The sequence below is a fragment of the Sinocyclocheilus rhinocerous genome, unplaced genomic scaffold (genome assembly GCF_001515625.1).
Source record: "Sinocyclocheilus rhinocerous isolate Xijiao unplaced genomic scaffold, SAMN03320098_v1.1 scaffold1045, whole genome shotgun sequence".
NCBI classification, from domain to species: domain Eukaryota; kingdom Metazoa; phylum Chordata; class Actinopteri; order Cypriniformes; family Cyprinidae; genus Sinocyclocheilus; species Sinocyclocheilus rhinocerous.
This window is the reverse complement of record NW_015645361.1, coordinates 426,815-451,968: the sequence shown is the minus strand read 5'-3', so window position 1 is coordinate 451,968 and position 25,154 is coordinate 426,815. Positions and strand designations below refer to the sequence as shown.

General features: G+C 35.1%; 2 protein-coding genes across 2 annotated transcripts in view; both read right to left on the bottom strand.

Moving 5' to 3' along the window:
- LOC107705949 (calmodulin-regulated spectrin-associated protein 1-B-like) overlaps nt 1-8,739 on the bottom strand; it is a 22,610-nt gene extending 13,871 nt beyond the window's left edge. The window contains exons 1-3 of the mRNA XM_016509484.1: nt 8,467-8,739; nt 6,766-6,923; nt 1,900-2,193 (exon numbers count right to left, since the gene is read on the bottom strand). Coding sequence (XP_016364970.1) covers nt 1,900-2,193; nt 6,766-6,922 — 451 coding nt within the window. The 5' untranslated portion in view covers nt 6,923; nt 8,467-8,739. The remainder of the gene's footprint in view (nt 1-1,899; nt 2,194-6,765; nt 6,924-8,466) is intronic.
- A 4,020-nt stretch (nt 8,740-12,759) lies between these two features.
- Nucleotides 12,760-25,154, bottom strand: part of LOC107705975 (neurogenic locus notch homolog protein 1-like) — a 36,340-nt gene continuing 23,945 nt past the window's right edge. Inside the window, 15 exon segments of the mRNA XM_016509517.1 lie at nt 12,760-14,073; nt 14,831-14,928; nt 15,049-15,196; nt 16,492-16,790; nt 17,273-17,435; nt 17,527-17,608; nt 18,522-18,732; nt 19,541-19,689; nt 19,799-20,212; nt 21,519-22,090; nt 22,198-22,310; nt 23,074-23,331; nt 23,428-23,560; nt 23,911-24,095; nt 25,036-25,154. The exon segment at nt 25,036-25,154 is cut by the window's right edge and continues 11 nt beyond it. Of these exon segments, the coding sequence (XP_016365003.1) occupies nt 12,877-14,073; nt 14,831-14,928; nt 15,049-15,196; nt 16,492-16,790; nt 17,273-17,435; nt 17,527-17,608; nt 18,522-18,732; nt 19,541-19,689; nt 19,799-20,212; nt 21,519-22,090; nt 22,198-22,310; nt 23,074-23,331; nt 23,428-23,560; nt 23,911-24,095; nt 25,036-25,154 (4,141 nt within the window). The 3' untranslated portion in view covers nt 12,760-12,876.

Here is a 25,154-nt window from a genome sequence, read left to right as displayed (position 1 = left end):
ACACACACACACACACACACACACACGTCTGGCCGTGGCGCTCCATCACCCCAGCAGGTTTTGGACAGATGGTCCTACTGTGCCTGAGTTCTGTCCTCAGATACACCTCTCCAAATCACACACACACACACACACACAGATAAAACAGAGCGCAACAGTGACCGCTCACTTTCAGCAGCCTGGGTTTAGGAAGTATTTTTCTCCATTTATTTTCTCTACAGAGATTTCAAACTCAATCCGAGATGAATCACAACATTAAAATCTCTAATTTCAGGAAAAATATTAATAAGTGAACTACTAAATCATTGTGAATTAAGTAATCACATAAAAATGACGGCGTAATATAACAATACTGATTTATAGACCCATAGTCATTAATTATAGTTATAATAATAATAACAATAATATTCTAATATATCTAGGCATATATAATGTATTACATTATATTAATATATAGTAACAATATATAGTTTATTGCTAAATATTATTTTAAATTATTTTTTTATTATAAACAAACACACATGCATACATATATACATATGTATATATATATATATATATATATATACTTTTTACATATAATTTTTTATTTCAGTTTTTTATTTCTATTTTTATGGTTTTAGCTTTAGCCAACTATAATAACCCTTGTTTGAACTGAGCTCTTTTGCTGTGTTTCTGTTTCTATGGTAAACAGCGGATTCTCTGATTGGTGGATCTCGGTTTAGGATTATGGGTAGTTTAGTTCTTCAGCAATTAAACATAATAATTTAAAAAGGTAGGTAGGTCATTATTATTTAGTAGGGCTGTGCAAAAAATCGAATGTGATTGTCATGCGCATCTCGTCAGCAGGGGTGTGAAGTAATGAATTACAAATACTCACGTTACAGTAATTAAGTAGTTTTTATCAGTAATTGTACTTTTTTGAGTAGTTTAAAAATTGTGTACTTTTACTTTTACTTGAGTACATTTTAAGTGATGTATCGGTACTTTTACTCCGCTATTTTCCTCCGTTTGTGGTCGTTACATGCTTATTTTAATTTAATTTTTATCCATCAACGTGATTGGAGAGAGAGTAATAGGTCTCGTGACTTTCCTCAAATCAAATTGTGCATAGAAAACGTTAACCGCCAACTGTTTATCATGGCTGCGTGAAGTGCATTCTTCAAGCATCAATTCAGTCGCATCTTCCTCTAACTTGATATGTTAAGGTAAATTTCGGATTTCTGCTTACTAAATGATTTGTATATATGCTTGCCTATCTACACAGCCTGAAATTTGGTGTGAGGTTGCGGCGGGTATTGCATACAGTGTTAACTCCCACAAGTGCCACGTTCTTTCAAACTTTATGATTTAAATGGGGATGATTGTACTGAGAATAACTTTCATCTTTTCTTCAACTGAATACTGTTTCTGTGCTGTTTTGATGTATTTTAAAGAGTTGTCAGTCAAAATTAAAACTGCTGGATGATATATATTCTTCATTCTTTATGACAAACACTATAATGTGAATTACAGAATGTACAACGTTTTTAAAATGTATCAATTGCGGTGTACAGTGTTTATTATGAGGGGGTAGAATCCACAGCTCAGTACTCACTACTCAATACTCATGAGTACTTTTAAATAGGCTACTCTTTTACTCTTACTCAAGTAGTTTTTTGGACAAGTACTTTTACTCTACTCACACTACATTTTTTGTAAGGTAATGGTTCTTTTACTTGAGTATATTTTTTCAGTACTCTTTCCACCACTGCTCGTCAGTAAAGCCGGTTCTGTGATTAGTAGTAAATCTCCAGCACGTGCTTTCAGATGGAGCGGCATTTATTACGATTTTTATTTCTATTTTTTGCACAGCCCTATTATTTAGATTCACTATGTGTAAAACTAAAGGGATTTGACTTCTGGAGCCCGACCGTTGCGCTCTATTAGACACACACTGTAACCTCGGCACTATCTTGAGGTAAGAAGTCAAAGGTGGAAATCGCACCATCTTAATGGGGGTGGAGGAGAGGTCGTCGTGGGAGACAGGCGTGTCGTCTGCTTCTCTGACACATATCCCGCGGCGTGCGAGCGTCTGGATGACAGCCTGATGGGAGCTGAGCGCAGACGCCTGGTCGCCCTTCAGCAGCAGCCCACACACCCTGCAGTACAGCTCTGAGGACAGCAGCAGCGACAGCACCGGAGGCTTGATGCGAATCGAAAATCGAAATCGAATAGAAAATCGAAATCGAATCGAATTGAGAGCTTGAAAATCGAAATTGAATCGAATTGGAACATCTGAATCGATACCCAGCCCTAATAACAACCTGATACAACCAGTATAACCCTGTTGACTTAATATTTATATTTGACTTAATATAAGGCAATATTTCTTATTTTCGTTTAAGTTGAAGCACTAAAATAACTAAAATTAAAAACTATATAGACATATATAAAAAATAAAAATAATAATAATAATGACAAAAACACACAACAAAATCTATAAAACTTTACCTAAAATTAAGAAAAAAAATTATAAAATTTAATTCAAAATCTCAACAAAAATATCAATGCATATTGACATTTTAATAATTAGATTAAAATTTAATTATCAATATTATTGTTATAATAAATTATTTTAATGTTCCTAAAAAAAGTAAAATTTAATTTCTTTTTTTTTGTTTTACATTTTGGGTAAAATGTGACCTCTAACTATCAATAAATTATAAGTGGAAAATTGACAAATCCGATTGTAAGAATTGTAGAAAGACTGTATGAAAAAGATTGTAAGACAAAGATATGGAGATGTCGTACAGACCAAAAACAAAAGGTGATTTTGAGATTAACCACTTAAACATCTTGCTAGCCAAACCACACACAACCAACACAAACACTTCGACAGAAAGACACGACATCAGGCGACTCAGTGTGATCACACATTCACGTCTTCGGTGCTAGGCTAATTATAGCTAACTGCTAAGCTAATGCGGCTAAGCGACGAGACAATGTTTATTTCATTTGTTCGCGTGTTTGACCTTGTTTGTTTGATTCAGACGTGAGAAGAGAGCGTGGTGAAGATGATAAGCAGCTTTAGTTAATTCCGACAGCACTGCAGATGGAAAACAGTCATCGTTTATTATCGGTGTAAGTGCAAAACGCCACTTACGCCACTTTTTCCTTTAAATTAACTATTTCTCTCTTACAGGTAGATTTTTTGTTTGTTTGTATATTCTTCCACTCCACCAAGGGTCATTCTGAGGTTTCGTTAAATTAGGAGGTCAGAGGTCAACCAGTCAGATTAAAGCCTGAGGAAGATTAACAGTGGCTGACTGTCTAATAACCCCTGATGAGACGCGTGTGTGTGTGTACACGTATGCAAGTGTGCATTTTACAAATTCTACTTAGACAACACTAAATAAATACAGCTGTGGTGTGGCGTTTGTGTGACGGATCTGTTTGAAATCAAGCTGGAAAACTGGACACTTTCTTTTAAGATACACGCTCAACCACACATTTCATCTTTTGCAATGAAGTCGTTTGCAAAGAAAATAATCCTTAAAATTGAAAAAGAATATTGAAATAAAATATATTTTTTAAAATATAAAATACATTTTTTATTTTAAATATAATTTTTCAATAATATTTTGGGTGGTGTGTGTGTGTGTGTGCGTGTGTGTGTGTCAGTAATGTGTGTGCACTACTTCTCATTAATAAATAAAGGCTGACAGTCAGAAATGGGTCACACACACGAGGGTTTCCCTCACATTGACATCGGACCACACCTTCAACACTGGACAAAGAGCTTCAGAGCAGAACTCCGCATAAACCCGCAATATCACATCAAATAGACTTTATCTCTGCTTTAGCTGAACAGACAGGTTCAGGTTTGAGACCCTGAAAACCTCGGAGAAAGGACAATCAGTCAAATACTATAACTCAACATTATTCTGAACTATTGCAAGTGCACGCAGCAACTGAACATTTACATTCAGATTGGTTGATTTAAAAGCTACATTTACATAATGTAAAAGCTGTTTTAGCAAATGCGACAGTATCCATGGTGTTTTAAACATAAACAAAGCATTGCACATGCACATATATTATGAATATAAAACATTATGCAAATGAGGGCGCTTAATTTAGATCCGGCTCCCTCATTCATTTGCACGAGATCAAGGTCAAAGAAATCATACAGATCAATATGGATCTATAAGCAATAATGACAAAGCTCATTTCAAATGATTATCAAAAAATTCTAATTTCAAAGTTATCAAAATCATCTATAGATAAATATCTATATATAAAATCAGACAAACATTACATATTTTCTGAAATATTACTATAATAAACTATTATCGCATAGCTCTCTATATAAAGTTGTATTAATATTATATCAAACTACATTTGCATACATACTGTAAACTCACATAGAAACGAGATATATATTAAACAGCAAATCTCAACTGCTTGATTTTTTATTTTCGTTGCAAAATGTAACTATTATTGCTCAGCTCTTTACATTAAACTGCATTGCACATATATTATATATATAAAACATCAGGCAAATAAGGATGCTTAATTTATATTCAGTTGGATTAATATTATATCAAACTTTATTTGCATATATACAGTAAACAAATGTAAAGCGATATGAACTAGCAAACTATATAAAGTCATATTTACTAAATAGCTAATCTCAAGTTCATGATTTTTTATTTTCATCAAAATGTAACTATTTTCGCTCCGCTCTTTGTATAAAGTTGAATATATATACATATATATATATATAAAAAATATATACAGCAAATCTCTTGATCTACTTGATTTTATGTTCATCACAATTATTTATTATGTTAATAATTTATAATATACCATTATATTATTAATATATATTATTGTTCAACTCTAATCTGCTAAATGCAACTAAAAGGCATGAAGATATTACAATATTATAAATTTTCTGTAAAGCTGCTTTGAAACAATGTATCGTGAAATACATACTAAATAAATAAATCTGACTTGACATGGCATTCAAATCTTTGTCTGGACCAAAAAAATGTAGAAATACACAATAGTGTAGTATATCAGCCATCATATCACCTACTGGTCATAATATACAAATATATATACAGTGGGTACGGAAAGTATTCAGACCCCCTTAAATTTTTCACTCTTTGTTATATTGCAGCCATTTGCTAAAATCATTTAAGTTAATTTTTTTTCCTCATAAATTTAAGGGGGTCTGAATACTTTCTATACCCACTGTATATACATATACAAATATGTTATCATACAATATATATATATATATATATATATATATATATACAAAAATGTTATCATACATGCCTTTTCAATGCATCTGTTATTTTTTTATATTTAATCTAAATGGAGATGACTGATTTTATCTAATGATCAATAAGAAGTGTTCTGAAGAAATCACCTCCAATTAACAAACAGAACTCATTTAGCACCATTCAGGGTTACAAACGAGACAAAAGTTAGCAGAAGGCATTGCACGTTCACACACCGGTGCTCTCCCACAATCACACACAGCTATTTCAGTCTGCAGACTTTGTGATGTAACAGACGCTGTTATTTCTGTCCCCTGATTAGACTCAAGACACTCTGCTAGAGGAAAACACACACCACCATCATCATCATCACCATCACCACCTTCCTCCTGCATATCCAGTGAGTTTCGCTGGCACAAACGTTCATGCATCGATCACAATCATTTATTCCAGAGGCTCTGCTCAACTCCAGAGCACTGGGAGAACATCCGGTCCTTTCCAAAGCTCTCTTGTGGTCAGCGTGGAGCCGTGGTCATTGTGGACTGTGAGAATTGCTGACTAAGAAGCAACACACACACAAACACACACTCTCATCCCAACAAACACACAACTTCTGCCACTTCAGAACTATTTCCCCATGCCAGTCAACACATCTCACTGCCAGCATCCAAAGCAAGCAGTTCAATAGATGTCACAGACCAAACAAGAGTGAGTCTGCCCAGAACAGTGTCCAGCAATAAGAAACATTCAATTAATTAATTAATTAATTATATAATATATAACACAATATATATGTATATATATATATATATATATATATATATATAACACAACGGTTTTATTTATTTAATAAACTAAATAAATGATTAAATAAATAAAACGTGTTGTACATGTTTTTTTTATTCATTCATTCATTCATTCATTTAACAATAAAATAATATAAAAATACTGCATGACTGTACAGGAAGACTATGAGAACTTGTGGCTATAATTACATTTTTTTATGTAATAATATTCACATAATTTGCTGTATGGTGTTTTTTAATCAAAATTGCAGCTATAATTTATTTTTTATGTAATAATATTCACATAATTTGCTGTATGGTGTTTTTAAAATCAAAATTGTGTATATAATTTATTTTTCATGTAATAATACTGTATTAGTATAAATTGCTGTATGGTGTTTTTTTTTATTTTAATTGATAGCCCAACTATATATTTAATCTATAAATGTATACAGTGAGTAGAATTTTTCCAATCAAATTTTTTTCCACAAATAGCATCATGAGTTTTTTTTTTAAAATAATATATAATATATACAGTACATGAGAGCAGAACTCAAGCTGACATGCACACAACTATTTTTTTTTTTGGACATGGTACTTCTATGGTTTTGGGGAACCTTGGAGGAACCTATAAATATCATGATACTTGACATTCAAACTGCATCACTTTTTGCAAGAGGGGGATTGCAGAAAAGAGATGCACTTACCTTCACCGTACGCTTTGGCGAACAACCAGCGGAGGTTTGCTTCTATCTTGGCTCGGGCCGAGTCGTACATTTCCAGCGGCACGATTTCAAGTCCACCCTCAACCAAATCCGCTCTTCTCAGGACGCCGTCCCCACCTGCAAGCGCACCTACATCCATCCTAAACACACACGCATGTCAGGAGTTATTGAAAACATCTTAAATGAACAGTTCATGCAAAAAAAAGAAAATTCAGAAAGGAGTTATCCAGCAGAATGTCCATGCCGCTCTTTTACATATGATGAAAATGGTGAAGTATGCGCAAAATGAATTACTTAATTTTTGTCTTCTAGTCCTCATAAAGCCATCATATTTAAATGATTGCATATCATTTATATATAATTATATATTAATTTATATAGACTACTTTTATGGAGCTTTTTGGTCCATTTTTAAGTTTGACAATCATGGTCGCTTTTCAAAGTATTATACAAGTTTGCAATGACTTGCTTTCTAGGACAAAACTAAAAACCTATACTATTTTGTCTAAGAAAATTAAATATGAATTACTATGTTGACGTGAATAGTTAAAGAGCAGCTTGGAAAAATGAGAACAGTCCTATAATGAGGTGAAAAACAAGCATGATGCTCTTAAAGGATTGCATTTTTAACATTATCTACCAATATGCCTAGATCATCAGTAGATGATGTCGAAAATAATTTTAAATCTAAAAACAGGTGCACATACTAAATATCCAATATTGGCTGAGAGCAGTAAATAAATTGTCATATATTATTTCACTTTATATTTTTATTACCACTTGTTCTTCTATATATTTGACTATTTTTATATTTTCAAACTATAGTACATACTAATATATATATATATATATATATATATATATATATATATATACATACACACACAAACACAGTCAAGTGAGTTAAGCAAAATGTATGTAAACATCAAATGAGCGGCATTCACTAGTCACCTCACAGCCCGTAATATTTCAGAGAGTTTACACATAGGTCTATATATATACATACACACACACACACACACACACACATACATATATACACACACACATATACATATATACATACACACATATACATATATACATACACACATATACATATATATATATATATATATATCAACAGTCAGAACACATTTAGCCTTCAACAAGTACCGCTGCATATCTGACAGAAGAAAGTTCTTTGACTGTGATGTACCATGGTAAATACCATCACTGTAGCATGTTACTACAACAGTATTCAGCCCAGCCTTTGAATAAAGACAGTTTGCAGCCATTATAGAACCTACAATGTAATACTGCGAGTGTCCAAACACCAAAACAGCACAAGAACACTCCCAGACAGACAAACCAAAATCCAGATCCTGGTCCACATCAGACCAAACAATGCATGATCTTAATGATGAAGAAATGATACAGAGGAATAATCACCTCCCAATAACCCGACATAAGCCAGCATTGATGAATGACCATTCAAACGTGATGAATGCATGTTTGTGAACACAAAGCACTTAAATATGATGTATATCTGCGCGCAATCTTTACAGCAGGCTCAGCAAACGAGAGATTATGAATGAACGAAGCTGCTTTACTATCACTATCACAGAAATATAATCTGTCTGCACCTGTCAGCGGCCAAACTCGGCGACAGCAGAGACAACAGACCGAGCGAGCCGAATTTACCTCGATCCACGCGTCAAATCCACAATCCAGCTTTAAAGATGCGTGAATATTCCCGACGCTTTTAACGAAAGCTCTCGCGGGCGTCTGTTCGTTCCCCCCGCGCGGCCTCCGCTACATGACGCGCCGCGGGATATTCAGCAATTATGACGCAAACGGACAGAACACGTTTGGAAGACGTCCCGGTTCAAAAAGACACGTTTGCTCGCGTCTCTTCTGCCATCCGGGCGCTCGTTCATTGTCTGGCCGCCGTTGTCATGGGAGACGCCGCGGCCCGTCGCTGTTTTTGTCGCTATGGATATTTATATGTGCAAGCTCATGGAAGGACAGTGCGCATGCGCGCGTGTGTACAGGCGCGTCCAGCAATGATAACAGGCCACATGATCGATACATTTCACAGTCATTATAATGCAAGTTTATTAATAAAAACTCACCTTTTAGTTTTGTTGACCGAAGTACATAGACAGCACATTTGTCCAGCACATTGGTCAACGGTCTGTTATGTTAATAGTGCTTTATTAATAAACTGAACTGAACTAAGTAAGCTATAAATACCTTTTGAGCCCTAAAAGGTATTTATTTGATATCTTTACACCCGATTGTACTCTTATTCTGATGTGTATACAGTATTATTACCCCCTGCCTGTCACTTATTATTTATTTACTTTTGTAGGCTAGTTGTTAAAAGTTGATTTCTCTTTTTTTTCTTGTTGTTTTGTGTTTGTTTTATTTTGCACAATTGTATAATATAATTCATGGAATATTCTTTATTCCTTTATGTTTGTTTGTTTGTTTATATATATATTTAAAATGTAAAAATATTGCATGACTATACATGCATGATATACATATATAAAATTCCTGAAATATTCTTTATTCCTTAATGTTTGTTTGTTTATTCATTCATTCATTCAAAATGTAAAAATATTGCATGACTATAGGAAACAATGAGAACTTGCGGGAATTTGATACTTAATAATATTTGTAAAATTTGCTGTATGCTGTTTATTTATTTATTTATTTTATTGTGATCCCCCGACTATTGATTTGATCTATAAATCAATAGGCCTACAGTTAGTAATATTGTTACCATTGACGTTTTTCACAAATAGCTACTTGAGTTAAAGGTTAATTTAGAAAAAAAATACATCAGTTTTATAACGTCTTAGCATTTGGTATGTAAGAACTCGAACTGACATGAACAAAACTATTCTTATAGTCCCTTAGTTAAGAACATTACATATTAAAAATATCTGTAATTTTTAATTTGCCCATCTAAAACGGTATTACATCATAGTACAGGTGTGCATCTTTAAAATGGTATAAACAATAGCACTTGCTCTGCAGCGCCGCCTGCAGCTGATGAGAGTCTCTGAGGGCAAAGCAGGACAGCATCAGCGCATCTGACCGGGGTCATTATTGACCAAATCCCTCGTGCATTCTTAACCTCACCCCTGCTGAGAATACTGGGAACCGTCGATTCGTGGCAGGTGACTGATGAGCTTTAGTGTTGAGTGCGTGTGAGAGAGAGATGATTTCATAAATTACGAACCATTGTTATATTGGATTGAAGTCTGATGCATCGGAACACGATTAGCCAAGTCTAAAAACCACATATACTGACCATCAAATAAACCAGTCCATCTGTTAACGTAAGACAGTCCCATAATTAAGGTGTTTTTAACTTCAAACCATTGCTTCTGGCTAAAACAAGAGTCCGCTATCCAATATCCATAATATTGCTTTCTCCAGTGAAAAAGTCGTTTTCTGAATCAGGAGAGAAATCTGCACAGATCGAAAAACAGTCCTAATCAACTCTAAACAAATATGTGGTGGGTGGATTTTGATATGAGAGGACAACAGGAGATGGACTTTTTCACTGGAGGAAGCGATATTATGGATTACGGAGTCATATTTTGGTCAGAATCGATGGCTTGAAATGAAAATGCCTTAATGATGGATTTGTTTCTTAGAAAACACGCAGCTTTTCACTTCACAAGACATTAACTGATGGACTGGAGTGGTGTGGATTACTTGTGATGTTTTTATCAGCTGTTTGGACTCTCATTCTGACGGCACCCATTCACTGCAGAGGATCCACTAGTGAGCAAGTGATGCAATGCTACACTTCTCCAAATCTGATGAAGAAACAAACTCATCTACATTTTGGATGGCCAAGACGACAAAAGGGGGTGTTTCAGCAGCACCCACATGCACGAATGAAATATTGAAGCCATAAACTGATTTGTAAACCACAATCAATATTAGCCAAAATCTTGTTTTCCGTTTGTTAAATATTTTTCATTTGCCAGATAGAATGGAATAATTGATCGGATGAGACAATGACCCCTGAGAATCACATTTTGAGCAATTATTTTTATTTTTATTTATTTATATATTTATTTTTGGTGAACTATTTCTTTAATGTGTATCCACTGACTGTCAACAAACACTCTCTGATGTATGTCAGTTCACTGCAGGAGTATAATAGATTAAACAGAGTCAACACAGGAACAAACTAAAAGTCATTTCAATGAATGAGTAGCCTGGAAAACCAAAGGCACATGAACCTGTCATTATTTCATATTTAATAGTCTAGTTTTAATTTTAGATGCGTGTTCTCAAGTGCACTTTTCCAGGCTGTAAATGGAGAGTCACAGGTGAACCAGGAGCCTCGTTCAGTCTTTAAATAGCAGAGGTGAAGCAGTGAAAAATTCATTCAGTGAATGTCACGGGTTCCTCTTGAATCTGGGGAAAGCATTTGCACTCATCCATCCAGAGATACTTTGGGCTCAAATGCCTTTTTTTTTTTTTTTTTAAATAACCACATGAAATTCAGCATGTGAGCGAGAAGTTGAAACATACTATGGCTATTTGAAATATTAATACTGTATTTACATAAAAATACTTTATCATTGAGGTGAGTTTTTTTATTTTTATTTTGGTTTTATGCTTTCAAATATTATTGAGGGAATTTATTTTTAAAAAGTATTTATTTTACAACAAAATAACAAAAAAAATATTGCATGACTGTATAGGAAAACAACGAGAACTGATGCCTATAATTTATTATTTTTAAGTAATAATATTTGCTTAATTTGAAATATGTCTTTTAATTTATATACCCTGATTTAATCAATAAATGTATAGTAGGATGTTCCTTTCATGTTTCTTGAGCAAATTAGAGCAAATCAGCATATTAGAATGATTTCTGAAGGATCATACAACACTGAAGACTGAAGTAATTATGCGGAAATTCAGTTTTGATCACAGGAATAAATTGCAAATAGAAAACTAATGATTAAATTGCAGTAATATTTCACAATATTATTGTTTTTACTCTGTTTTTGATCAAATAAATACTGCCTTGGTGAGCATAAATAGACTTCAAAAACATTCAAAAAAATCTTTCAAACAATAGTTTAAGAAATAATAATAGTTATGCTTTTTTGCCATTCACATGAATATTTTGAAGGCAAATCAAGTCTGACAACACAAGTGAAAGTAATGTCACCAAACGGTGTCCTTTATTGTCAAGAAAAGTCACTTTACAAAATCATTGAACAAAATACTTTTTTTCCTCAAACTACAAGTCAGTCTTTTTCATGTCATCATTAAAACATTTGATCTGCATTTAATAAACATGTCTGGAAAGCCACAATCACACCTCATGAGCACCGATGATGTCATCACACTGCCACACACACACACACACACACACACCTGTCTCTTCTCTCTCTCTCTCTCTCACACACACCTGTCTCTTCTCTCTCTCCCTCTCTCTCCTCTCTCACACACACAGACACAAACTCATCTACATGTCATAATATGTCCTACATGTCTACAGCAGGCAATAAATAACAGTGAACGCTACGCTACATACGAAAAGCTCCCCAAAACACCAGAAGCAGGGTACCATGGGGAAAAGATTTGGGTTCAAAATGAACTCAGAACAGTGTCTACAGACGATACTCGGTAACATAGCATAAATCAGCCATAATCTGCTCTCTTTCATGTAAAAACACAAACGGACGTGTGCAGAGGCATGTCAGAGTGTATGCGTGCACGTGTGTCATACATTAAAATCACAATATTAAGACTCTTTTCTACATTTTTTAATTGTTTGGTAAAAAGGACCATATAAATCTAATTAATACTGAAATTTTAATTAAAAACAAAAACAAAAAAATTCTGGCAGCATCATATTTTTCTAAATTATTTTCAGAACAGTTAATGGTCAAAATAAAAATAAAATGCAGTATAAATTAAAAAAATCTTATATCTGTAGTTCAATACGCATATAAATAAATACAAAAATGAATAAAAATGGATCTTAGCATACAAAAATCAATAAAAAGAGTTCTTATCATTAATATAAAAGTGTCTATTCAGTTTAGCTTCTCAATGCACCGCCTACTTGAAGGCCTCTGGGATATGGTTCATCTGCATACTAGTGGGCGGGCTTGAGATACCCTCTGACCAATCAGACACGTTGGAATGTGGAGACGAGCTTGACCATTGGTCGGGAGATCCAGGGGAGGGCGTGAGGAACGGGTGGTCAGGAATCTGTGGCTGGTGACTGGGCGTGTTGTCCATAGGGTTGGAATAGCTATGTTGAGAAGGCGGAGTCAGAAACTGCGTGCTAGAAATGGGCGGAGCCATGCGCTGGCTCTCCTGTGATAGGATGGTCTGGATGGGGGCGTGTCCTGAGCCGGACTGAAGATCCAGCCCACTTAGGTCACCTAGGAAGTGATGAGAGAGGGCGTGGCCGGAGGTGGCGCTGTTTTGGTGCTGCATGTGTGGCATATTCTGGTGGGCGTGGTTGGGAATCATGTGCGACGGGGCACCGAGGTGGCTGCTTTGCATTGTGGGATAGCCCATGACCTGTGGCATATTGGTGGCAGAGAGCATTGTGGGTATCAGGGTTGTGAAGCCTGCCTGCTGTTGCTGGTGCTGCACTCTTTGCAGCCAATCGCACGCTGCCGTTTGAGCTCCGCCTCCATTGTTAGGCACTGGCAGATGGGATAAGCGAGGAGGAGGGGCGGAGTCAAACTGCTTCCCTAAACTCTGAAGAGCTCCACCCATGTGGGAGTCAGCCAACCCTTGGAGTTGATTTAAAGTGATGGGCGGGGACTGTTGAAATGGTGATGTCATCATGGGCGGAGACGAGACGTCCGACAGGTAACCGTGCGGCGACTCCAGCGAATCGACTGGCGAGAGGATGCCCACTTCTATAATGCCTCCATTTTTGCCCTCTACGCTCTTTTTCTTTTTCATTCTCATGTCTTTTCCGCTGTCCTTCCCTCCTACGCCTTTACCGCCCGGTTTCCGTGCCTTCTTGGCCGTGTTGTTGGCACCGCCCGGGCTGGGTTTGATGCCCAGGTAGGTGTTCGGCGAGCAGAGAGGGGGCGATAAGGGCAGCGCGGGACTCTGGACCAGGTTGTATTCTTCTAACAGACGGACGATGTCGTGGTGCATGCGCTCCTGCGCGATGTCCCGTGGAAGCTGGTCTAGGTGATCCGTGATCTCACGGTTGGCCAAGTGATCAAGAAGGACTTTAGCGGTTTCGTAACTTCCCTCACGAGCGGCCAGGAAAAGTGGTGTCTCCTCCTGCAAACCATATTATCGTTAATATTTTTGTTAACTGAAATAAAGGTGAAATCAAATATAAATATTAGAACAAACTAAACATAAATTAGAAATGTTGCCTTGGTAACCAACTAAGTTTAAGATGAAGCACTAAAATTACCAATTGGAAATAAATAAAACTAAAACTGAAATAAAAAAATTAATTAAACCTAAATATAAAAAAAATAACCAAAAACTAATAAATATGCACATAAAATTAAAAAGTTAAAAAGAAAATAAAAAATTTAAAAATAAATGCTTATTAAATACATTAGTAAAAACTATAATAACTATATAAATTATACTAAAATAAAACTGCTATAAAAACAAACAGGTTATTACAATTTTAATTTAGAATAATTTGCACTGATGAATCATGCACAATGCGGTTTTAATTTTAATGTTTAATGTAACATATTAGATGAAAAACTAATGTTTCCTTGCCAACTAAATGAAAAAAACTGGAAATAAATAAAAATTAAAAATAAATTAAACAAATATTAATTAAAAAATGCACATAACATAACTAAAAATTAAACAAAAAGTTGAAATGAAAACTTAAAATATAAAAATAAAAACCATTTCAAAATATGAATAGAAACTACAATAATACTAAAACAACATGGCTACAAAAACACATTTTAATGTGGAATAATTCAAAATAACAGTTTTAATTTTTAATTATAAACTCATTGACACAATTTTATTTTACTGTAAACACTCTGATGCACAAACCCACCTTGTTATTCTGTAGGTCTTTATTCGCTCCATTCTTCAGAAGAACGACAGCAGCGTCCACATTATTAACTGCAGCCGCCCAGTGAAGAGCCGATTTACCTACAGACACATAAAAACAGAGTGAGTTAGCGTGGACAGCCATGCATCTTCAAAATAACTACCAATGAAAGGTGTTTTGAGAGATTTGGTCGCGCATACAATGTTTGTTTGTATTCATACCAGAATCATCAATAGCATTGGGATCTGCATGGCAGTTAATGAGCTCTTCCACCATTCCCTCGACAGCCAATCGGGTGGCCAGGATCAGCGGCGTCGTTCCATCATGCATGCGGGCGTCCAGATCCGTCGCTCGGTTCCGAATGAGAATCTGTTTCCAAACACAAAGCAAAGTTTCAAAATTATGCAACAACCAAGGGCAGCTAAAAAACATAAAATTACATGGTAGAAATACAAAATGTACACAAAATTTATTATATTATACATTAAATATAAATTTTACATATTAAATATACATGTATACATTAAATATATTATTAAATTGCAATATAAAAGTCACAGATTTAAAGGGAGAACTTAATTGTTTTAATGTATTATGTGCAGTGTTATTTTAGTATTATTTAAAGCAGTTATATTTACAATTTGCTTTTTATTTTAATTTTATTTTAAATTTTTAGTACTTCTGTTACATGCTTTTGTCATTTTTATTATTTTTTTATATTTCTCTTTTATTTATTTTATACATTAAATATACATTTTATATTTTAATATGAATACATTAAATATACATTTAATATATTAAACGTATTCGTTTTTTGTTAGAAATATTTCTATTTAGTCTTATTGTTAGTTCATATTCCTTTATTATTATTCAACGGTCAACGGACTAACGGTCACTTTAGTGTGCCAAGGGAACATTTTAAATTTCCGTGTACGTTTAAATTTCCGAACATGTAATATTTGATTTTATTTCAACTTTATTTCATTTACCCAAAATATTTTTAATATAGTTAACAATAACATAAGATTAAATGTTATTTTATAATATTAAAATTGAATTTTATTTAATAATAAAACAAACACATTGTTATTAATAACATATACTACTACTATCATTACTAATAATAATATTAATAGCATCTTTTATCATGTAGCTGTTGTTGCTTTCACACGAATTAATTTAGTTCAGACTAGACTTGTGCCGGTATTCGGTAATGCGATATATCACGGTAATGAATATGCACGATATTGTTATCTTGGGCACTTCTAAATACCGTGAATAATTATATATTACAAATTATTCCGAATTTTGAATGCATTTTAAGAATACTTTTCCCATCAACTGGTCAAAATGCACAACACCGCTGTATGCTGTGTGAAAGATCGTGCGCACTCTGATGTAAACAAGCGCGGACGAGAAGCACATGGCGGAACATGTGAGAGACGCTCTGGATGAAAGCGCACTTTCACTCTCTGACAGCAGATGGCGCTAAACTGCAGAAATACTACTAATAATAATAATTCTCAATACCGTGATAATACCGTATACCGTGATAAAAGCATTAGCAATTAATCGCAACATGAAAATTTGATACCGGCATATCCCTAGTTCAGACCCTCCTGAATCATGATAAGCTGAATATAATCAGTATTTTTCTCATTTACCTGGAAGACTCCCTGTGCGTCAGCAGCAACAGCGGCGTGGAGAGGCGTGCGGCCCATGTTATCCTGAACGTTAGCGTCGGCGCACGACTCCAGCAGGTGTTTGGCGGCATCTGAGCGGGCGTAGCGGGCAGCCAGGTGCAGCGCGGTCTCGCCGGTCCGGTCCGTCTGATTGTGCAGGTTGGCCCCGTGGTAGATGAAGTCGCACATGACGTCAGCGGAGGGATCGTCTTCTCCCTCAACGCTTTCGTTCTCGAGACCGCCGCCGCTGCACGACGCGATCATCAGCGGAGTGAAACCGTCTACGAGAGAAACCGAGGAGAGTTTTAAAGAAAACTCCAGAGCTGTCATCAGTAAGTGATGGTAAGGCAAGGCAAGGCAAGGCAAGGCAAGGCAAGTTTATTTGTATATTCTTGACTTGATTTTTAGTTGTTTGACCCCTAGAGTCAAGGTATGCATTCACCTTGAGAACTTCATCTTTGTTTCCAAATGCAATGACTTCGGTTTTTTCCTTGTTTAACTGAAGAAAGTTCTTGCACATCCAACTGTTAATTTCATCAATGCATTGGCAGAGGGGGTCAATGGGGCTGTAGTCATTTGGAGATAAGGCTAGGTAAATCTGGGTATCATCTGCATAGCTGTGATAGGCGATTTGGTTCTTTCTCATTATTTGACTTAGTGGGAGCATATACAGGCTAAACAAGAGCGGTGCAAGAATTGAGCCTTGTGGGACTCCGCATGTCATGGACGTCCACTTAGACTAGGTAAAGGTGCAAGTGCTCACCAGGCCCGCGGACGTTGACGTCCATGCAGTCGTTCTCGATCTCGCCCTGCGGTGGAGTCGGAGCCATAGAGTTCAGACGCAGGTCAGCGGCGTCCAGGTGCTGCTGCGTCCACTGCCGGTGATCCAGCTGACCGCTCATGTCCAGAATGGACTGCTCCTCAAACTACACACAAATATACACGGTTACACATCCATCTGGGGTTAAACACTGGATAGAACTTTACACAGACAGCGTACAATGTTTTAAGACTCACCTGGAATCGTTTAGTCGTGTCGTCTTCTGCCCATTCGCTCAGTTGTTCATCCATCAGAGAGCTGTCAGAGCTTTTCAGAGGCCTGATGGGTTGCAAAGTTGTGTGTTGTCATTAATGTGAGTCATAAAGGTGCAAAACGTTTACGTGCAAGAAAGAAAAAACACAAAAGAATAGTACCAAAACTTAAACTTAAAAAAACAAGAAACAAACTTAACTTAAACAAAACTTAAATTTATTAAATTAATTAATTAAAATTAAAGCCAATTAAAAATAATAGTATATATTGTGAATAATACTAAAATGACACGGCACATAAGTTTAGCTGCAAAATATAACTTTTTACAAAAATATCACACGGTCCCTTTAACTGTTATATATTTTTATACATTAAATATACATTATTAAACTGCATTATAAAGTCACTCACACTTATATGAAAGACATGCATTAGTGGATAAATTCATTACATTCAGCCAGTCAAGTCAACTTTATTTGTATAGTGCTTTATACAATACTGGCTGTGTCAAAGCAGCTTTACAATGTCAAACAGGAAAATAGTTTGTCAATGATGCAAGAAGACAATAACAGAGTCATTTTTCAGCTAAAGTCAGTTACATTATATTATATTACATTATATTATAACTTATAACTTACACTATATTATAACAATATATTATGTTATAATTTTTTTATGAATTATGCACAGCATTATTTTAGTATTATTAATATACTTTTTATAGCATTTATTGATATTTTGAATTGAATATTTTAAATTTTCATTTAAACTTTAGTTTTAGTAATTTTGTTATGTTCTTTAGTCATTTTATTATTAATATTTCATTTAGCTTTATTTTTTTATTTTTTTTCAGTTTTAGTAATTTTAGTACCTCAACTTAAACTTATTTCAGTTAGCTGCTAAGGCAACATTTTTAATTTTTGTTTTGTTTACGTTTTTCATCTAATATTTGTCTCTTTAACCAGTGTCACACACTCACTTGAGTCCAACAGAATCCTCTCCGACTGGTTCCCTTCGTTTCTTTTTGGGTTCTGTGACTTTAAATCCCTCTGGGAACCAAAGCTGCCCATGTTCCCTCTTCCTCTTCCTGGAGACCACGACGCCCACAGTGGCCAGCGCCAGAACCGCCAGCGCCAGCAGCACCAGGAACACGGGGTACATCTCTCCTGTCTTTGAAGGGGCGTCCTCACCTGCGCACAGATACAGTTATTAATGTAGGGCTGTGTAGAGTAAGTTTCAGTGTGATAGTTAAATAAATCTAAAATTGTTAAATCATTTTTGGTAAATAAAATAAAGCAGAAATACAACACAATATCAAAAATTAGAAATGTTGCTTGGACACTAACTGAAATAAATGAGTTTAAATACTAAAATGGCTAAACCTAAAACTGAAATAATAATTTAAAGCTATATAGAAATATATATATATAAAAAAAGAATAAAAAGACAATGAAAAAAACTAAAAATTAAAATGAATCTGGAAGCTAAAATAAAATATGAATATTTGATGAAAAACTAAAATAAAAAAATAATTGAAATGTTGCTTGACAACTAATTTAAATAAAATGAGTTTAAGTACTAAAATCACCAAAACTGAAATAAAAATAATTTAAAGCTCTCTCTCTCCATGTATTAAAATTACTAAAACTGAAATAAAACTAAACTTAAATAGAAATATAAAACTAAAAAAGACAAAAAGTACATTAAAATGACAAAATAAAATTAAAACTGAAAATTAAAGGTGAAATAAAATAAAATATATTACATGAAAATGTGAATGAAAATTGGAAATGTTGAAATAAGTGAGTTGTACAAAAGTACTAAAATGACTAAAACAAAATAAAATAAAAATAAATTATTCTCAATTATGAATGTTTAAAAAAAAGAATAAAAATCACAAGTGCATAACAAAATTACTAACTTTTTCAAAATATTAGTAAATACTGTAAAAGAACATAAATAATAAAGCACAGATTTTGGCATAAATGCGGCACTCACTTGTGACGGCCTCGATGATGTAAGGAACATTGAGATTCCCGCTAGAGGCCAGCGCTCCGAGGAAAGCCGCCACATCCGTCGCGCTCTGGAAACACTCGTCAGACTGCTGATAACACTGACGGTTGTCAATCTCTAGATAGACGATGGACCTGCAACACAAACATGGAAACGTCATCATCACAAATCTAAAGCACTATTATACTGTATGATTAGTTGCATTTATTTATTCAGATTTAACAGTGATTTGATTTCACTCACCCTTTGATCTCCATTTGATCCAGTTCCCGTCGTAGGCGGGGCTTCATGAACACCGTCAGGCTCCTCCTGGCGCGCTGCAGCAGCTGAGCCGGGTCTGTCCAATCAGAGCGCTTGTGTTTGCTCAGCTCGTGCTCGTTGCCGTAGTACGGGAAAATGAGCGGCTCTCCGTTAGCGTCGCGGCGGAAAACCACGTTGGTATGCAGCAGTCCGCTCAGCTCGCGGAGGAAAGACGAGGAGCGGTTGTGAAGTTCATCCGGTGGGATGTGGACCACTAGAACCAGACTTCCCACAGCCAGTTTCTGAGGAACGTCATCGGCGCAGTCCAGACCGTCCCATTCACACTCGGCGTTATTACAGCCCTGATCGCAGTGACCATCCGCATAGTGATCTCTACAGTACTGATCATACAGCGGACTGAAGAGAGAGAGAGATTGAGGAGGAAGTTGAAGGAGAGGTTAAAAAACTAAATGAATGGCAAATTTTACACTGGTTTCTCTATATGCATGTGTGAAATTTTGAATTTTTTTAATATTATTATTATCATCATCATCATCATAATATTTATTTGGATTTTTCCATTAAGGTGCATTTTAAAATGAGTCCTTAATGATAAATAAATTTAAATAAATAAATAAAACCTATTAAATAAATATTAGTTAATAATATAATATTAGTATTATAAATAATACTAAAATAAAACTTATGACAGCCTTGATGTTGTAAGGAACATTTTATTATTATTATTTTTCATATTTTTCTATTAGAATATATTTTCCACAGTTTAAAATTGGCCCTTAATGATAAAGCAATAGAAAAATTTAATAATATTTTTTTTTTAAATGTATAAATAAATAAAACAGCAAAAATAAAACAAAATGAGTAATAATAAAATTAAAGTTTAAAATGTTTCAACTGTCAATGTTTTATTTATAAATATATTATATATAAATTAACTGTAAATACAAAGTAAAGCAGTAATACAAATAAAGAATATAAATACAAATATATACCGTATTGGCCCGAATATAAGACGACCCTGATTATAAGACGACCCCCCTTTTTCCAGATGTACCTTTTGGAAAAAGGCTTTTTAAAAACCAAATCTTGTTTTTTCTCAGTAAAACACATTTTGTCTTCAATTATTTTCATATTGCATATTTTTCCTATTTTAATTTTTGTTTTGAAAGTATGGTAAAAACTGGTAAAATGTACCAACAATAACATTTTAATAATATACACTTTTTGATATACCATTAAAAAAAAATAAAAATAAAAAATAGCCCATCTGAATTAGGACATTTAGGCTATCCATCTAATAGTAGCCTACCAAAATCTTATTAACAGTCGAAGTTAAATCTTACTGTAGTCTTCAAATCTGGGTACTGTCTTACGTTTTAAAATCACAAAGGGAGTTTGGTGCCATCATGCTAACGTGACAGTCACGACTCATGCAGCTGTAAGGTTTTCTTTTTCTTTTGTTTTTACTCGCGATCTTTACAACACGCATTACATTACGTATTTCACGGCACACTCGTTTTATGCGGTTTTGGCGCCACCTAGTGTTGTGGGTGTATTATTGACATGTCAAAGTCTAGACCCTGAATATAAGACGATCGCGTTTTTTCAGATGTATTTCCAAGAAAAAAACATCGTCTTATATTCGGGACAATACGGTAGTTAAATAATTAAATTAAAAGAAAAATAAATACATTTCACTTACTTGCACTGCCCCTCCAGTCTTTGGCAGTCGAAGCCATCATACAGGCAGCCAGCGTTGGCGCACTGCTCGTCACATTTCCCGTCGTTGAAGTACCTCCAGCACTGCAGGGCGGCGCTACAGTTCTGCCACGGGTCGTCGAAATTCAGAGAGCAGTCGCCGCCGTCCCATCCGCACTCGTGATTGTTACACTGGGTATCACAGATGGCATTTCCGCCCCTGCCTTCGCACTGAGCGATTTCACATCGAATCTCCACCTCCGGCGGCGGGGCGATGTCTCGGCCCTGCCCTCCTTTGAAGGAGTAGTCAAGGATGTGGCAGAGGAGTCCGTTGAAGTTGGTGGGGCAGGAGCAGCGGAAGAACGGGGCGTCATTGATGGGTTGGCAGGTGCCGCCGTTGTAGCAGGGGTTGTTGAGGCAGGGCGAGTCCATGCGTGTTTGGCACTCGTGTCCGCTGAAGCCCGGCAGGCAGAGACAGCGGGGACTCAGGTGTCCCGAGACGCAGGTAGCACCGTTACGACAGTGCAGGGAGCCGCAGGATTGGGCGTCATATTCGCAGGAGGAGCCAGAGTAACCCTGAGAGAGACCCAAAGGTTAGAAAGTGCACTTAAAGGTGTTTCTAAACGGATCCATCAGCGCTCAAGCACTAATGGTGTGAATCACAGATGTGTGTTTTTACTCACCGGCTGACACTTGCAGATGTATCCGTGTTTGGTGTTACTCGCTACAGCACACGTTCCTCCATTTTTGCATGGTGTGTCCTTGCAACCATTGAACACAGTTTCACAACGCTTACCTGCGAATAAAAAAAAAAAATTATAATTTAAACTAAAAAAAATTTCACTAAAATCTCTGGATCATATTTCACCCCTCAGAATGCAATAAATAAATAAAATCTAATAAATGAGTACAATTCTATGTACACTTTATCATAGCGTTTGTTTTACTGAATTTAATAAATAAAATAAATTTTAATTGTAAAGTATATCTATAAAGTATAATTCTAAGTATACTTAGAATAAATCTATCAATAAAATTAATAAATAAAAACGTTGAAGTATAAAATGAAGTATAGTTATAATGTAAAGTATAATAATAATAATAGTATAATAACAATAAAGTAATATAATATAATAATAATAATAATAATAATAATAATAAGTACGAGGACACTAAATCAGTTAATCAATCAATCAATCAATAATTCAATAAATAAAGTCTGGACAGTATTATTTTCTTTTTATTACTATTTTACACTAATTAGATTTTTTCAGCATTAAAGTAATAAGAATTTGAGAGAGAAATAAGCTTAATTGCCATTAAACTAAAATCCTTAAAATTTCCATTTTCATGTAAAATATTTATTTTATTTTATTTTTTTATTCATTTATTTATTTATATATTTTTTAAGGCTAAATATAGCCTAATCACTTCTTCTTTTTGTTTGTGATTCACTAACAGTAAATTATCTAGTGTTCGCTGTATTCATATTAGTCATATTCACTGATATATGTTTATTTTCACTGCAACTGGAGTGTGTCAAATGCGTGTGTTGGTACCAGTGTATCCTGTACGGCACTCGCAGCGGAAGTCGTTGATGAGCTGTACGCAGTTGTAGGATCCGTTGGGGTCACAGGGGTCAGACAGGCACTCGTTGATGTCGCCCTCGCAGCGCTCGCCCACAAAACCAGCCAGACACACGCAGCTGTAACCTCCCACACGGTCCTCGCAGCGGCCGCCGTTAAAACAGCGCGGCTCGCCGGTTAACGGATCCACGGCCGGGGAACAGTCATCGACATCAATCTCACAGTGAACGCCTGCAAACACGCCAGGAGAAAACAATCAAAATGATTCACCAGCTCAAGTATGAAGTGATGAATCCAGTGTTTGTGAGCGTGTGAATGAGTCCGTACCTTGTGTTCCCCGTGGACAGGAGCATTTGTACGCGTTGATGAGGTCGATGCAGGTTCCTCCGTTCTGACAGGGTTGAGACAGACACTCGTTTATCTCCTTGCTGCAGTTGACTCCGTGATATCCAGGAACGCACTGAAGGAGAGAAACAGACGCTAGACTCGTATAATGATGATGTACAGTGCTGGGTAGTAACTGATTACATGTAATCTGGATTACGTAATCAGATTCCAAAAATGAAGTACTTGTATTATAATTAAAATGTAATGCAATACAATATAATTTTATCATATTATCAATGTGATAAATGAGTTGGGTCACAAGTAATCTAAAAGTAATCCGATTATATTACCTAAAATGTGTAATGTAATGGATTACATTACATACAATTTTTGTCATGTAATTTGGAATCATTAACGGACTACAATTTGTAAGTAATCTGGTCAGCACTGATGATGTACAGGTGTGTGTGTGTGTTTTTATACCTCACAGCTGTATCCTCCCAGGTAATCGGTGCAGGTGGCTCCGTTCTGGCAGGGGTTCGGCATGCACTCGTCCACCTGCTCCTGACAGTAGCTGCCTGTATATCCGGCCTGACATCTGCACAGGTGTGTGTTACCCACGTCAACACACTGACCCGCGTTACGACACAGAACAGCCACAGACACTCCTAAATAAAAGGAGACACAGCATGCCAAAGTGGTAAACATTTTTAAAAAGCAGAACATTTTTCGCTTGTTTGCATGCTAGGAGAAAATACACAGTCTAGCCAGGGTCGAAATTACAAATATCGCCATAAGTGTTAAATATTTTTCAATTTTTGGTCAAAAAATTACTTAAATTTATTGACTAAATTTATTTTTTATCTGTTATCTAATATGTAATATAATTTAAAACCGAGATTCCCAAACTTTTTTGTCAGTTAAATTCTTTTCACCTAAAATATATACTTAATGTAACCCTGAAATTTTAAGTTAACATTAATTTAACAACACATTTGCATGTTTGTGGTTCTCGAATGTCAGTCAATGGTCACACTTTTTAAAATGTATATTTATTTTATGTAAATGCATTATTTATTTTAGTTTTTTTTATACTTACTTATTTTTTGTTATTTTCATTTATTTTTATTAATTTATTAATTTGCCAAAAATTACAAATATTGACGAAAGTAATCAAAAATGTAATAATTTTGATTTAAAACGATCTCAACTTGTTAAATAAAATATATTACTTTTTTATCTGTTATCTAACATTTAATATATTTTAAAACAGGCATTCTCAAACTTTCTCACTGATATTTTACATTAATATTTCAATAATTGAATAGCAATAATTTAATAACACACTGTCAATTAATGGTCACATGACATGCTGGTAAAAAATATTTAATTACATTTTTTTTATTCATAATTTAAATGTATTTATTCATTTATGAATCATGATTTTTAACAATTATTTAATCATTTTAATTTGACATTTTTATGTTTCAATTAATTATTAGCTTTTCATCAACCCCTGCAGTTAATTCACAAAAAATATTCTATTCTGGGTCTATTAAGTTACAACATCAGTAGAAAAATAGTAATCTTATTATTAGTGATTGTTACCTTGCTGCCTGGCGGCGACCTCACAGCTGACACTGGGGACGTCACAGTAGATGCCGGTCCAGCCGCTGGCACACTGACAGGTGAAGGACGCCCCCTGCTGCCAACATGAGCCACCGTTC